The 14469-nt window shown below is 47.1% G+C and overlaps 1 protein-coding gene across 1 annotated transcript; it reads left to right on the top strand.

Annotated features, from left to right (window-relative positions):
• The first annotated feature begins 11254 nt into the window (after nt 1–11254).
• On the top strand, nt 11255–14443 carry LOC123156077 (wall-associated receptor kinase 3). The gene is made up of 3 exons (XM_044574238.1): nt 11255–12165; nt 12406–12555; nt 13016–14443. The coding sequence occupies exons 1-3, from the start codon at nt 11265–11267 to the stop codon at nt 14242–14244; spliced, it is 2280 nt and encodes a 759-aa protein (XP_044430173.1). The 5' UTR covers nt 11255–11264; the 3' UTR covers nt 14245–14443.
• The last annotated feature ends 26 nt before the right edge of the window (nt 14444–14469 follow it).

Genomic DNA, 14469 nt, shown 5'->3' on the forward strand with positions numbered 1-14469 from the left:
GGAAGCTAGGGTGGCAAGAGTGGAACAAAACACCAGGCATAAGGCCGAGTTTCCACCCTTTACCAAGTATATAGATGCATTAATTAAATAAGAGATATTGTGATATCCCAACATCATCCTGTCCATCATGGGTCAATCTTCATCTTCACCTGCAACTAACAACGCTATAAGAGGGCTGAGCAAAGCGTAACATAGCCAATCAACGGTTTGCTAGGAAGGGTGTCAAAGGTTAGAGGTTCATGGCAATTTGGGAGGCTTGAAGAACAAGTGATAGGTAGCGCAGCATAGCGACAGAACGAAGCAACTAGCATAGCAGTGATAGTAGTGAGATCCAGGGTAGTGGTCATCTTGCCTGAAATCCCGCAAGGAATAAGAACGAGTCCATGAAGAAGATGAAGCCATAAATACGAACCAAGCGTAGACGAACGAATCCTCACGATCGCAACGAAACGGGAACTATCGAGAAGAAGCACACAACATGGTAAACACACCACACATGAACAAGACATGATGCACAACAAGCATGATGCATGACAAAGCTACTCATGGCAAGAGATGATGCATACAAGAGCAACACAACAAAGCAAGTTTAAATGAGGCCGGAAACAACATCTAACAATTCCGGTAAGTCCTCATATGCAAATTTAGAAGTTGGTCCAGATGTGAATAAACCTTATGTTCAAGTTTTTAAACAGCAAGTTAAGATGCACCAATATGATCTACACGAAATCCTAGTCAAGTTACATATAAAGTTCATTTAGTTCGGAGCTACGGCCTAGAAGATATGAGCAAAACAAGTTAAACATGGCATTGATGCAAAATGCATTCAAACATCAAGCAACCACACCAAAACAAGGATGCAACATGATAATATGAAACTATATGCAATTCTAAGCAAGTTTCACATAGAGCACACTCAAAACGGAGCAACGGTTCAACACACACACACATGAAACAAGTTATAGCAACAATCTGTCCAAAACAGCAACTAGGCATATTGCAAGCATCAAAACAACATTCTACAGCACCCCAACATAAGAACAAAAGGCATGGACATGATGTTCAGGTAAAGCATAACAAAACATGAACACTGAGCCATCTCCAGAAATCACTAGAACATGCTCCAAAACACATGGCAAGATTGCAAATAATATCAGTTTCAGACTTTGCAGAAATAACATCAGGTTGCAATGTTTAGAGCTATCAAACAACATGTTATAGGAACTTAACATGGCAAACAAAGGCATGTCATGAACTTACTAATTGCATAGAACAAAAGTGCTTTACTGACCATGAGCCAAAAAGGATCAGAAGATATGATGGCACCCATGTAAACATGGCAAAATATATGACAGATTCATACATGGCAGGAACAACAATAAGTAGGCATGTTGCTGAGCTTGTACCACTCACCGCAGAGCAATACATGGCATGGCAAGGTGACCAACAGTAATAAGGCATGTTTATGAAGCTACACATGGCAAGAGCAAGTTCATAGAGTGCATGGATCACTCACAAAACACATGGCAAAACTGCACTTAATGTTAACAGGATGACAGCAACATTATTTAGCAATTTGAGAGCACGATTACAACAAGCTACAGCAAGCCATAAATGCAACCAGGGGCATGGATGGATAGAGCATGACATGTAGAACAAAACATCCTTAGTGAACATCTCCAGATTATGCAAGGAATGACTTGTAGCAGCAGGTTTACATAGCATCACCAAATAATAGATTCAGCATAGCAAAACAGCAACAGCAAGTACCCTACTTAACAAGCTTGATGCACTCACTACACAACTCACAAAAATACATGGATGGCACCCCTGTAAAGATGGCATGTCATAGTTCAAAACACATGTAGAGCTCATGCTCATAGGATGCACACATCAAATGCAACAAAAATGACAAATCACCAAGTTATAACAGTTTCAGCAGATTAACATCATATAGCACTCTTGTAACGAAGATTTAGGCATCAAGATGACCTCAAACAAGCATGGCATAATGGAACAAAATGCAGAGCATCTCATAACGAAAATCTTGACATATTATGCACGCAAAACGGAGCTATATGCACAGAGATATGACAGGTCAAAGGGGGCACCAAAATATGACAGAAAAAGGGGACTTAGCGAAAATTCGGGGTCAATCTCCGTTTTCAGATCTGAATCTGGCGCGTTCCACGAGGCGGCGGCGCAAGCTCGCCGGAGTTGGGGAAGGAGAAGGAGCCGGCGAGGGCTCCGGTGGCCGGGGTTGGGGCAAGGACGGCTGGTCCGGCCGGATCCGGCGCGGCAGCGGCGGAGGGCGTCGGGCGGGGCACGGGCGCCATGGCGGCCGAGGACGGGCGCGCCGACGGGCAGCGGGCGGCGCCGGCGGGCAGCGGGCGGTGCCGGCGGAGCTTGCCGGCGACGGGGGCGCGGTGGTCGGCGGCGGAGATGCTGCCAGAGGCCGAGGGCGGCGGCACGAGAAAGCCAGGCCGGGGAGGGCCTGGCTCGGGCTCGGTGGGCCCGCGACAGGTGCGGGGGAGCTGCGGAGGCGCCCGGCGGTGGCGGTGCCATGTGGCGCTGCACGGTTGGCCGGGCGGCGGCGGCAACTTTGTCCGGCTCGGGCCGGACGTGTCCGGCGGCGCGGAGGGGAAAAATGCTAGGGTTTGGGGATTCATCCGCGAAAAATGGAGGGGAGGACTTATTTATAGATTCTGGGAGCTAGGAGAGTCCAAATAAGGTGTGGTTTTCGCCCACACGATCGTGATCGAACGACCGAGAGCATGGAGGAGGTTAGGATGGGTTTTGGGCCACTTTGGAGGGGTGTTGGGCTGCAAGACAAAAGGGGCTTTTCTGGTTACCCGGTTAACCGTAGGAGTATCAAACGACCTCCAAATGTAACGAAACTTGACAAGCGGTCTACCGGTGCTATACCAAGGCCGCTTGGCAAACCTAGGGCCATTCCGACAAAGTTTAACACCCGCTCACAACGAGAGACAAAAGGGGGACGCCGGAGGACATAGGAGTGTCGGATTGCAAAACGGACAACGGGGAAAATGCTCGGATGCATGAGACGAACACGTATGCAAAATGAAATGCACATGATGACATGGCAATATGCAACACGCAAGCAAATGACATGGCAATGACGGCGAATAACTGGCAGACACCTGGCGCATCGAATCCGGGGCGTTACAGCCGATCATCGGGCAACTCCACCAAAGTCCACACTTTGTTCTCATACATGGATCCTATCTCAGATTTCATGGCCTCAAGCCATTTCGCGGAATTTGGGCTCATCATCACTTCCTCATAGTTTGTAGGTTCATCATGGTCTAGTAACATGACCTCCAAAACAGGATTACTGTACCACTCTGGTGCTGACTGTACTTTGGAAGACCTACGAGGTTCTGTAGTAACTTAATCTGAAGTTTCATGATCATCATCATTAGCTTCCTCACTAATTGGTGTAGGAATCACTGGAACTGATTTTTGTGATGAACTACTTTCCAATTCGGGAGAAGGTACAGTTACCTTATCAAGCTCTACATTTCTCCCACTCACTTCTTTCGAGAGACTCTCCTTCTCTAGAAAGGATCCATCTTAGCAACGAATATCTTGCCTTCGGATCTGTGATAGAAGGTGTACCCAACAGTTTCCTTTGGGTATTCTATGAAGACGCACTTCTCCGATTTGGGTTCAAGCTTATCAAGTTGAAACTTTTTCACATAAGCATCGCAGCCCCAAAATTTAACAAACGACAACTTTGGTTTCTTGCCAAACCACAGTTCATAAGGCGTCGTCTCAAACGGATTTTAATGGTTCCCTATTTAAAGTGAATGCAGCTGTCTCTAATGCATAACCCCAAAACGATAGTGGTAAATCGGTAAGATACATCATAGATCGCACCATATCCAATAAAGTGCGGTTACGACGTTCGGACACACCATTACGCTATGGTGTTCCATGTGGCGTGAGCTGTGAAACTATTCCACATTGTTTTAAATGAAGGCCAAACTCATAACTCAAATATTCTCCTCTACGATCAAATTGTAGAAACTTTATTTTCTTGTTATGATGATTCTCCACTTCACGCTGAAATTCTTTGAACTTTTCAAATGTTTCAGACTTGTGCTTCATTAAGTAGATATACTCATATCTACTTAAATCATCTGTGAAGGTCAGAAAATAACGATACCTGCCACGAGCATCAACACTCATTGGACCGCATACATCGGTATGTATTATTTCCAACAAGTCAGTAGCTCGTTCCATTATTCCGGAGAACGGAGTTTTAGTCATCTTGCCCAAAAGGCACGGTTCGCAAGCATCAAATGATTCATAACCAAGCGATTCTAAAAAATCCATCTTTATGGACTTCCTTCATGCGCTTTACACCGATATGACCCAAACGGTAGTGCCACAAATAAGTTGCACTATCATTATCAACTTTGCATCTTTTGGCATCAATATTATGAATATGTGTATCACTACGATCGAGATCCAATAAACTATTTTCATTGGGTGTATGACCATCGAAGGTTTTATTCATGTAAACAGAACAATGATGACCCGCAAGTATACGGGATAGTTGTATCCTCTTTCGATAAGTAAGAGTGCCGAACCCAACGAGGAGCTAAAGGTAGAACAAATATTCTCTCAAGTCCTATCTGCCAGTGATACGACTCTACGCACGCTTAGTGTTCGCTTTACCTAGAATGAGTATGAAACTAGAAGTACTTTGTAGGTATTGTTGGATAGGTTTTCAAGATAATAAAGAGCACGTAAATATAAACTAGGGGATGTTTAGATAAAGATGTAATAAGTAAATAAACCGAGTGTGGAAAAGTGGTGGTAGGAGTTGTGAAATTGTCCCTAAGCAATTGACTACTTTACTAGACCGGTAATCACTATTGCAATTCTATTTGAGGGAGAGGCATAAGCTAACATACTTTCTCTACTTGGATCATATGCACTTATGATTGGAACTCTAGCAAGCATCCGCAACTACTAAAGATCATTAAGGTAAAACCCAACCATAGCATTAAAGTATCAAGTCCCCTTTATCCCATATGCAAACAACCTACTTACTCGGGTTTGTGCTTCTGTCACTCACGCCACCCACCATAAGCAAATCATAAACATATTGCAAACCCTACAGCGGGAATCCCTCACGCTTGCGCGACACGGAGGGCACAATAGGACAGCACCAATAATAAAACATGCAACTCAAACCAATCATAGCAATTCATTAATCACCGACAGGACAACGAAAATCTACTGAGACATCATAAGATGGCAACACATCATTGGAAAATAATATGAAGCATAAAGCACCATGTTCAAGTAGACGGTACAGCGGGTTGCGGGAGAGTGGACCACTGTAGATAGAAGGGGGAAGGTGATATGGATGTTGGTGAAGATGGCGGAGGTGTTGGTGAAGATCCCGGTGATGATGATGGCCCCCGGTAGCGCTCCGGCGCCACCGGAAGCAAGGGGGAGAGAGCCCCCCTTCTTCTTCTTCTTCCTTGACCTCCTCCCTAGATGGGAGAAGGGTTTCCCCTCTGGTCCTTGGCTCCTATGGCATGAGAGATTGGATCTATCTCTCTGTTTCTGCATTCCCAGATCCTTCCCCTTCACCGTTTATTTTATATCCGGAGATCCGTAACTCCAATTGGGCTGAATCTTTCGCCCAGATTTTTCTCGTAAAATTAGCTTTTTGCGGCAAAAGAAGAGCGTCAACCGCCTTACGGGTGGCCCAGGAGAGTGCCAGGAGCGCCCATGGGGGGTGGCCGCGCCCCCCTATCTCCTGGCCACCTCGGGCACCGTTTCGCCTTGATTCTTCCTCTGGAAAATCCCAAATATTCCAAAATAATTCTCCGTCCGTTTTTATCCCGTTTGAATTCCGTTTGATATTGGGTTTCTGCGAAACATAAAACATGCAACAAACAGGAACTGGTACTGGGCACTGGATCAATATGTTAGTCCCAAAAATAGTATAAAAAGTTGCCAGAAGTATATGAAAGTTGAAGAATATTGGCATGGAACAATCAAAAATTATAGATACGACAGAGACGTATCAGCATCCCCAAGCTTAATTCCTGCTCGTCCTCGAGTAGGTAAATGATAAAAAAGATAATTTTTGATGTGGAATGCTACCTAGCATAATCTTGATCATATGTCTAATCATGGCATGAATATTAAGACACAAGTGATTGAAAGCAATAGTCTATCGTTTGACATAAAAACAATAATACTTAGGGCATCCCAACAAACAATCATGTCTTTCAAAATATCAATGCTTCCAGAACGTTATCCGTACAAAATCATATAGTCTTGTATGCTCCTTTTTTTTAACACAAGATACCCCTCATGGCTATCCCGGTGTCAGCCAAGCAATTGTTTCATACTTTAGTATTATCAATCACATCATTCTTTAATGATGTGATCCCGTTAATCAAGTGACAACTCATGTCTATGGCTAGGAAACTTAACCATCTTTGATTAATGAGCTAGTCAAGTAGAGGCATACTAGTGACACTATGTTTGTCTATGTATTCACACATATATTATGTTTCCGGTTAATACAATTCTAGCATGAATAATAAACATTTATCATGAAATAAGAAAATAAATAATAACTTTATTATTGCCTCTAGGGCATATTTCCTTCAATGTGTGTTGTCCAATTTAAGGGCCCGGACAATATAATCTAAAGACATATACAGGTAACACATATTCCCTCCGTCTCATAATATAAGAGCGTTTTTTACACTAGTATGTGTTACCTATGTTGACCTCGAGGTGACGCGGGGGCTAGGTTTCGGGATTATTTTTAGGACTTTTGTGAGCTCGAGGGACAAAAACATTATCTCTTATCTCTTATCTCTTATACTACTTAAAAAGAACGTAAGATTCTCATTTCACCTTCCTTCCCATCATCCCTTCGTCCAACCTTTCATGTATATGATAATCAATCACCTTAATATTCTTATCTTCTAAACCAATTTCACTTTAATTTACTTAGCAAACTTTTGTTCAAAATATAAGGTAATTCATGGATAGAATCTGATGAGCATTTATTTATACAATCACATTATTATTGATAGGTACTCCCTCCGTTCCTAAATACTTGTCTTTCTAGAGATTTCAACAAGTGACTACATACGGAGCAAAATGAGTGAATCGATACTCTAAAATATGTCTATATACATCCGTATGTGGTAGTCCATTTGTAATCTCTAAAAAGACAAATATTTAGGAACGGAGGGAGTAAATCACAAGCTAACGTATTAGAATATTTATATTCGGATCTCCCTCCTCAATCCACTTAATTCTGAACCAATTCCATTTTAATTTACTTACCAAACTTCTATTCAAAATATAAGATAATTCACGAATGAGCATTTATTTATACAATCACATTATTATTGCTAAGTAAATCACAAGCTAACGTATTAAAATATTTATATTCCGTTGCAATGAAACATTGTTCTAGTTTTTCTTAAAAGAATTACCAAGGAGTCGGCGGGGAAAAAATGATAGCCGCCGCGCGACGACGGCGGCGCTGCCCAGCGCTAATGGCGCCCGGTGTCGCTCGGCGGGAATTCGTCGAAAAGGCAGAAGGCCGGCGCCGCAGAATGTGGCCACCGTCGTGTGTAACGGTAGTGGGCAAAATGGAGGGGAAGGGATCGATTGTTAGACGAGGGCCGAGGAGCCGGAGGAGGCGACCCCGGGATGGATGGGACCAACGCTTCTCGCGGTCACATCGGGCGGAGGTTGGTCGCGCTCGGCGCAGGCCATGGTCGGATCGGCGGAGGAGCTAAGCCTGCCACAGGCAGCTTGCCGTGGAAGGGCAGATGCGGATCTGGCCTCTGCCATCCACCATTTTGTGAGCTACCAGGCCAGACAAGCTCAAGTAAACATCCACCTTCATGCTAAGGTAATTTCGTTCACCAGCATCTATGAATTCTCTACTCGCATCAAGTTCCGTTATTTTTGCCCCTAATTGCGGCTTGTTTACACATCGATGAGTGTGATGGAGCTGATAGTAATGTCCTATCCTGAGATAGTCATCTGACTGTTCTAGTTGATGAATAGATTAAGCATCACATGTTGTGAGAGGACATTTACTGGTCTATATCCAAAGCAAATAAATTTGGTACACTCCTGAATTGTGGGAATTTTCTTGTAATATTGCCAAAGGATGACCGGCTTCTTCATCACGCGCCACTGTAAAAAAACATCTTACATTATGGGACCGAGGGAGTAGATAGGAAAGCGCCGACAACCCCCCCCCCCCCTCCCCCCGGCCACACATGGGAACCCTGCCCTGCTTTGGGCTGCGAGTGCCCCGCGTGATGCACAAGATCTCTCTTAATACCCCCTCCGTCCAGAATTACTTGTCGCGAAAATGGATCAAAATGGATGTATTTAGAATTAAAATACGTCTAGATACATCCATTTCTCCGACAAGTATTTCCGGACTGAGGGAGTATTATCTTTGCTACTATTTTATTGGGTCGTTAAGTGGATTAGAATACAAAAATTGAGCAGTACCAGTAAAGCCCTGTGCAGTGCTGAGTGATTAAAGAGTTCTTTGCAGCGTTTGCCAGTTGAGATATAAGAGCAGCTCCAATGGGGCGACCCATTTCGTCCGCCCGCGTCCGTTTGGGTTGGCGCGGACAAAAGTGGCGGCCCAACGCGTCGACCCAAACGGACGCGCGTCCGTTTTGCGTCCGCGGGCGACCCATTCCCGGCCCAATTTTGAGCCTGATTTGCGTCGGCGCAGACAGGAGACGGACGCGCGCGCGCGCCTACTCTTCTCCCCGGGCCCGCCGGTCGGTGGCAGCCACCACCATTTCCCCCCCCCATTTTCCCAAAAACGCTCCCGTTCGCGCGCGCTCGCTCCCGCCCCAACCATGGACGACGCCATCGATCTCGACCTCGACCTCGACGCCGCCGCCGGCCTCGCCTCCCTCGCCTCGTCCGGCGCCGTCGCCCCCTCCGGGAAAGGCAAGCCTTGTGCCCCGCGCAAGACCGCCGCCGCGACCAAGCCGAAGAAGGCGCTGACGCCCGAACAGCGGGCAAGCGAGTCGGCCAAGAGGAAGGATGAGGCCGCCGCGCAGGCCGCCGTCGTGGCCGCCGCGCAGCAGGAGTTCACCAATGCCAGCGTCGCGGCGGCAACGAGGGAGGCGCTCTACATGCTACGGGTAAACCCTAGCCAGCACAGCCTCGTCCAAGCCGCGGCCAGCACCGGCTCGTCGGCGTTTCCTCGGATGGTGCTGCCCGAGTCACCCCGCGTGTCGGCTTGCAACCCGGTCCCCGGCTTCCACGTCTACCCATAGGCCTCCCGCCGCTCCGGGGAGTGCTCACCCGACGTGAGCGTGGTCGCGCCTTCCACGCCTGCGCCAGCGCCCATCGACCTGAACGCCACCCCCGTGGTTGGTGGCTCGTTGTCCGGCGGCACGAGGAAACGCGCGTGGCAGACGTCGGCCGGCGGGCTCCCAGACGCCTGTAACCTGTTCGAGGGAATGCCGTCCGCCGTCGATGAGGACTTCATGCAAAACCTCATCTTCGAGGCCGGTGCGCCATGCGCTGGCTACGATCCCGACGAGACACAAAGCCAGGACGGCCGCGGGGGCGTCCACGCCGGCCGCTGGCTATGATCCCGACCGGGCGACCTTCATGCGTGATCAGGTCGGCGTCGACCTGGACGGCTTCCCCCTCGACCACGAGTTCCCGGACGACTACGGGCAAGAGGAAGAGGACGAGTGCGACATCGACGTGGATCCTTTGTTCGAGGACGAGCTCGCCAACCAAGCCGCCAGTGCTAAGCCCAAGCGCAAGAGCAAGCGTACGAAGGCGTACACGGCGGCCGAGAACAAGCTTCTTTGCGAGTGTTGGCGAGACATTGGACAAGACCCGAAGACGGGCGCCGAGCAAAAGCATTCGACCTTTTGCACTCGTGTGCACCGAGAGTTCCATGAGCGCAAGAAGTTTCCACCTTACCAATTTGTGAGCACGCGCGGGTGGGTCTCCATTTCCAAGCGGTGGAGAGTGATCCAACAAGAGTGCAACAAGTTTTACGCCACCCTTGAGAGCGTCAAGGCCCGCCCTGTGAGCGGCATTGGCATGCAAGACATGGTATGATAGCAAGCAAGCCACCCTCTTTTGTGTCATCAAGATCATCCTTGCTATCACTTGCCCATATGCTTGCATGGAAACATTTTGTAGGCATTTCAAGCTTTGGAGGCATTCAAGGTTCAACACAATGGCAAGTGCTTCAACCTCTCTCGTTGCTATCGGGTCATCAAGGACGAAGAGAAGTTCAAGGCACAATATGCCGCACTCAAGGCACGCGGGGGAAAGAAAGCCGTGGAGGATGTTGGGGAGGGCGAGCCAGCACGGCCGCGGGGGAAGACCAACTCCAAGGAGGACAAGCGAGATGCGGCCACCAACGCCTTGATCGCAAGCGTGGACGGCATGATGAATAAGAAGGACTCAAGGGAGGAGGAGCGCCGGCGTTTCAAGGCGGAGCAAATGGATGCTTTCATGGAGATCCAAAGGAGGAGGCTTGATCTTGACGCTGAGAAGCAAGCCAAGATGTTCGAGCTCGAGGCGGAGAAGCAAGCCAGGATGCTAGAGATCGAGGCCGCCAACGCCAAGACCAAGGCGAAAGAAGTGGCACTTGCGAGCATGATGACCGGGGTGGAGATCATGAAGGTGGATCTCAACACCGTGTCGCCAAGGAAGAGGCCATGGTTCGAGAAGATCCAGGCCGACATGCTCAAGTTCGCCGGCGAGTGATCTATGGCGGCGAGGGCCATCTTTTTTGTATGCCGGCAGGTGTGCCGGCATGACCACGGGAGTCGAGATGGCGTGGTCGAACTCAAGTCCCACCCTTTTTTGTGTGCTGGCATGTGTGCCGGCCGGCTGGCGAGTGCGCCAGCATGAACTGTGTTGATTTTTTCTGAAGCCGGCATACACTGGCATGGTGCCGGCATGAGACATGGCCGTGGGCATGATCGGCCGCGGGCCCTTTTTATTTAAAAGTTGAATGCGGGCATGAAATGGGTCGGCGCGTTGGGCGCATTGCCGACCCAAATGCAAAATTGGGCGGACGCCGGGCGGGCGGCCTACCCAAACGGACAAAAAGCGGACAAATGCGCCGTCCGTTTGGGTCGGCCCGTTGGAGTTGCTTTAAAGTGATGTAGTGCTTCATTTGGAGATGAGGAGACAACTGCATTTGCTTGTGGAGATTAGCTAGCAACATGGAGAGAGTAGCAAGTAGGCAAATGCCCTTCCCAGCTGTGGTTGCCGCGGTGCTGCTGCAGCTACTAACTGCAGCGGTGACAGCAGCAGGATGCAGTACAAGTTGTGGTAACATCAGCATCCCCTACCCATTTGGCATCGAGCCTGATTGCTACCATGACGGCTTTAACCTCACCTGTGACTACTCGTACCGCCCTCCCAAACTTTTCCTTGGCGATGGCACTGTCGAAGTGCTCGAGATCTCCATCCCCGACGGCACGGTGCGCATCAACAGCACCAATATCATGCCAATGAGTCATGATATTTACGGTGCATCCAGGCCCAACACAAGCAGGCACCACACATGGGATGGCCTCAGAGAGAGAGGACCGTTCTTCGTTGCGCCGGATAGGAACAAGTTCCTTGTGTTGTCGTGCAACAACATCCAAGTCATCCTCATTGGAGAGGACAACTCCACCATCAACGCCTGCGCTACTTACTGCCCATCCTTGGGGAACTCAGATGCACAGCCTCAGCTTATCCGGTATCTACTTCTGCATGGTGAATGCTCGGGCCTTGGCTGCTGTAATGGAGGCATCCCAAAAGGTTACACTTCCTACCACATCCAGCTCCAGCCTTCCAATGACTCGAGCTCCGATGCTAAATCGTCAGTATATATAGCCGAGGAGGGGTCCTATAACATCTCAAAACTCATGTCTGAACCTCGCGGTGTGGCACTTCCTGCCTTGCTAGACTGGGTGATCAGCAATTCGTCATGCCAAAAGCAAAACTCTGTTGCTCCTGGATGCCGCAGCAGCAACAGCTTTTGTCAAAACTACACAAGCTATGTCTACAATGGCTACCAGTGCCGCTGCTCTGCCGGTTATTGTGGAAACCCTTACATCCTGGACGGATGCCAAGGTACAAGTAAAATAAATTTAGCTTTATTCCCTTGTCATACAAGTTAAGATGTAAATTAGGGGGACTACAACTTAAACTCTGTAGCTATGTACGTGTGTTGTATATTTGAATATTTTACTGGTGTAGTTGGTTTTACAGTTTCTACAATAGCAAATACAGTCCCACTGGTGAGTAATTATTTTGACTTCCTTTCCATCATAATAGTTTATTTATCTTTTGTCTGTTTTGTGATTTCACTAGATATTGATGAATGTGTTCATAAGGAAGCCCACTCATGCCATGGAATTTGCGAAAATAAGCCTGGAACATTTTACTGCCGCTGCCCTGATGGGACATATGGGAACCCCTCTATAGAAGGGGGGCGTATCAAGATCACAAATTACTCTGCAGGTGACAACCGCTATTTAGCATTGATTACCTGCACTATGATCCACTCCAAATATATTATCTAACTACATCTGGAATGTTACCTCGAACCATTTTTGTCAAGATGGCAGATGCAGACATATGTGTGAGAAGAAAAAGTTATATATTCCCTTATTTTTTTTATTACATTCTACTACTGTTGTGTTGCAATCTTACATCCACCCCATCTATCTTTAAGATGTTCAATCTTGATGTTCATAGTTGGCAAGACTGAAACCTATCATGGCTATTCACTAATGAACTAGTCATTTGGCAATGGCAACCCACTTCCACTCTGCTATTTATTTTGAGATTACCCCCTACAACTTTTGGAATTTTGGAGCTTATGAAATCTCATCATACACTGCAGAGAAAATAGAAAATTGATAAATTGTATAGCTGTTTGTACCATCAAGTTATGTAATGTTATTTTCATACTTTTCAGGTTTAATCATAGGCATAGTAATCAGGGGTGTCTCAATTTTGCTTCTGGCACTTAGCGCACCATTTGTTACACGTATGGTGAAGCTAAGGAAGGTGAAGAAAATGAGAGAAAAGTTATTCAACCAAAATCATGGGTTGCTATTGCAGCAGTTAATATCACAAAAGGCAGATATTGGTGAAAGGATGATGTTTACCTTGGGGGATATAGAGAAGGCCACAAACAATTTTGACAAGTCTCGTGAGGTTGGTGGCGGCGGACATGGTGTCGTGTATAAAGGAATTCTAGACCTACATGTTGTTGCCATCAAGAAATCAAAGATTGTAGTACAAAGGGAAATCAATGAATTCATCAATGAGGTTGCTATTCTTTCTCAAATCAACCATAAAAATGTGGTGAAGCTCCTGGGATGCTGCCTTGAGACAGAAGTGCCTCTGTTGGTTTATGAGTTCATTTCAAATGGAACCCTATACCACCATCTTCATGTGGAAGGTCCAAAATCATTATCATGGGATGATCGTTTAAGGATTGCACTTGAGATCGCTAGAGCTCTAGCCTATCTGCACTCGGCTACTTCAGTGCCCATATTTCACAGAGATATCAAGTCCTCCAACATACTTCTGGATGAGAGCTTAACAGCAAAGGTGTCGGACTTTGGAGCCTCAAGGTACATCCCAATTGATCAAACAGCAGTGATGACAGCTGTTCAAGGAACACTTGGTTATTTAGACCCCATGTACTACACAGGTCGACTAACAGACAAGAGCGATGTTTTCAGTTTCTGTGTTCTCCTTATAGAATTGCTAACCAGGAAGAAACCGTATGTGTATAGATCAGATAACGATGCCAGCCTTGTTGCCCATTTCGTTTCATCACTCAAAAAAGGCGATCTTGCTGACATAGTAGACCCGCAAGTCATGGAAGAAGAAGACGACGGAGAACTCCAAGAAGTGGCCATGCTAGCGGCGACGTGCACTGGATTGGAAGGAGAGAGCCGACCAACAATGAAGGAAGTGGAGATGGCCCTTGAAAACTTGCGGGCCAGAAAGAAGCCCGCTCCATATAATTCAGCGTCAATGAGATACGATGGGGATCAGATTGTTGTGCAGTATAAGTCAATTGAAGATTTACTCGCCAAGACGGATATGCCTGTTGAAGGGGATGCCGAGGCATCGAGCAGACAATATACTATGGAAGAGGAAATCTTGCTGTCAGCAAGGTACCCCAGATGATCTCTTTTGGGCCTGAACAAAGGAGAAGGCTCTGTTTGTATGACAATGAGCAAATGTTCTTCGTAATGACACGCTTCGTGGCATGCTCGAGAAAAAAAGAATGTGCAAATATTCCTGGTTTATTGTGCTGAGGTCACGAATTTGATAGTTTTCTGCACCGATGGTTTTGCGTGCATGAACTCCATTAGACCTGTGTTTTTGTGTATGTCAGTTGAATCTGGTTTC

This window comes from Triticum aestivum, chromosome 7B (assembly GCF_018294505.1).
Source record: "Triticum aestivum cultivar Chinese Spring chromosome 7B, IWGSC CS RefSeq v2.1, whole genome shotgun sequence".
NCBI classification, from domain to species: Eukaryota; Viridiplantae; Streptophyta; class Magnoliopsida; order Poales; family Poaceae; genus Triticum; species Triticum aestivum.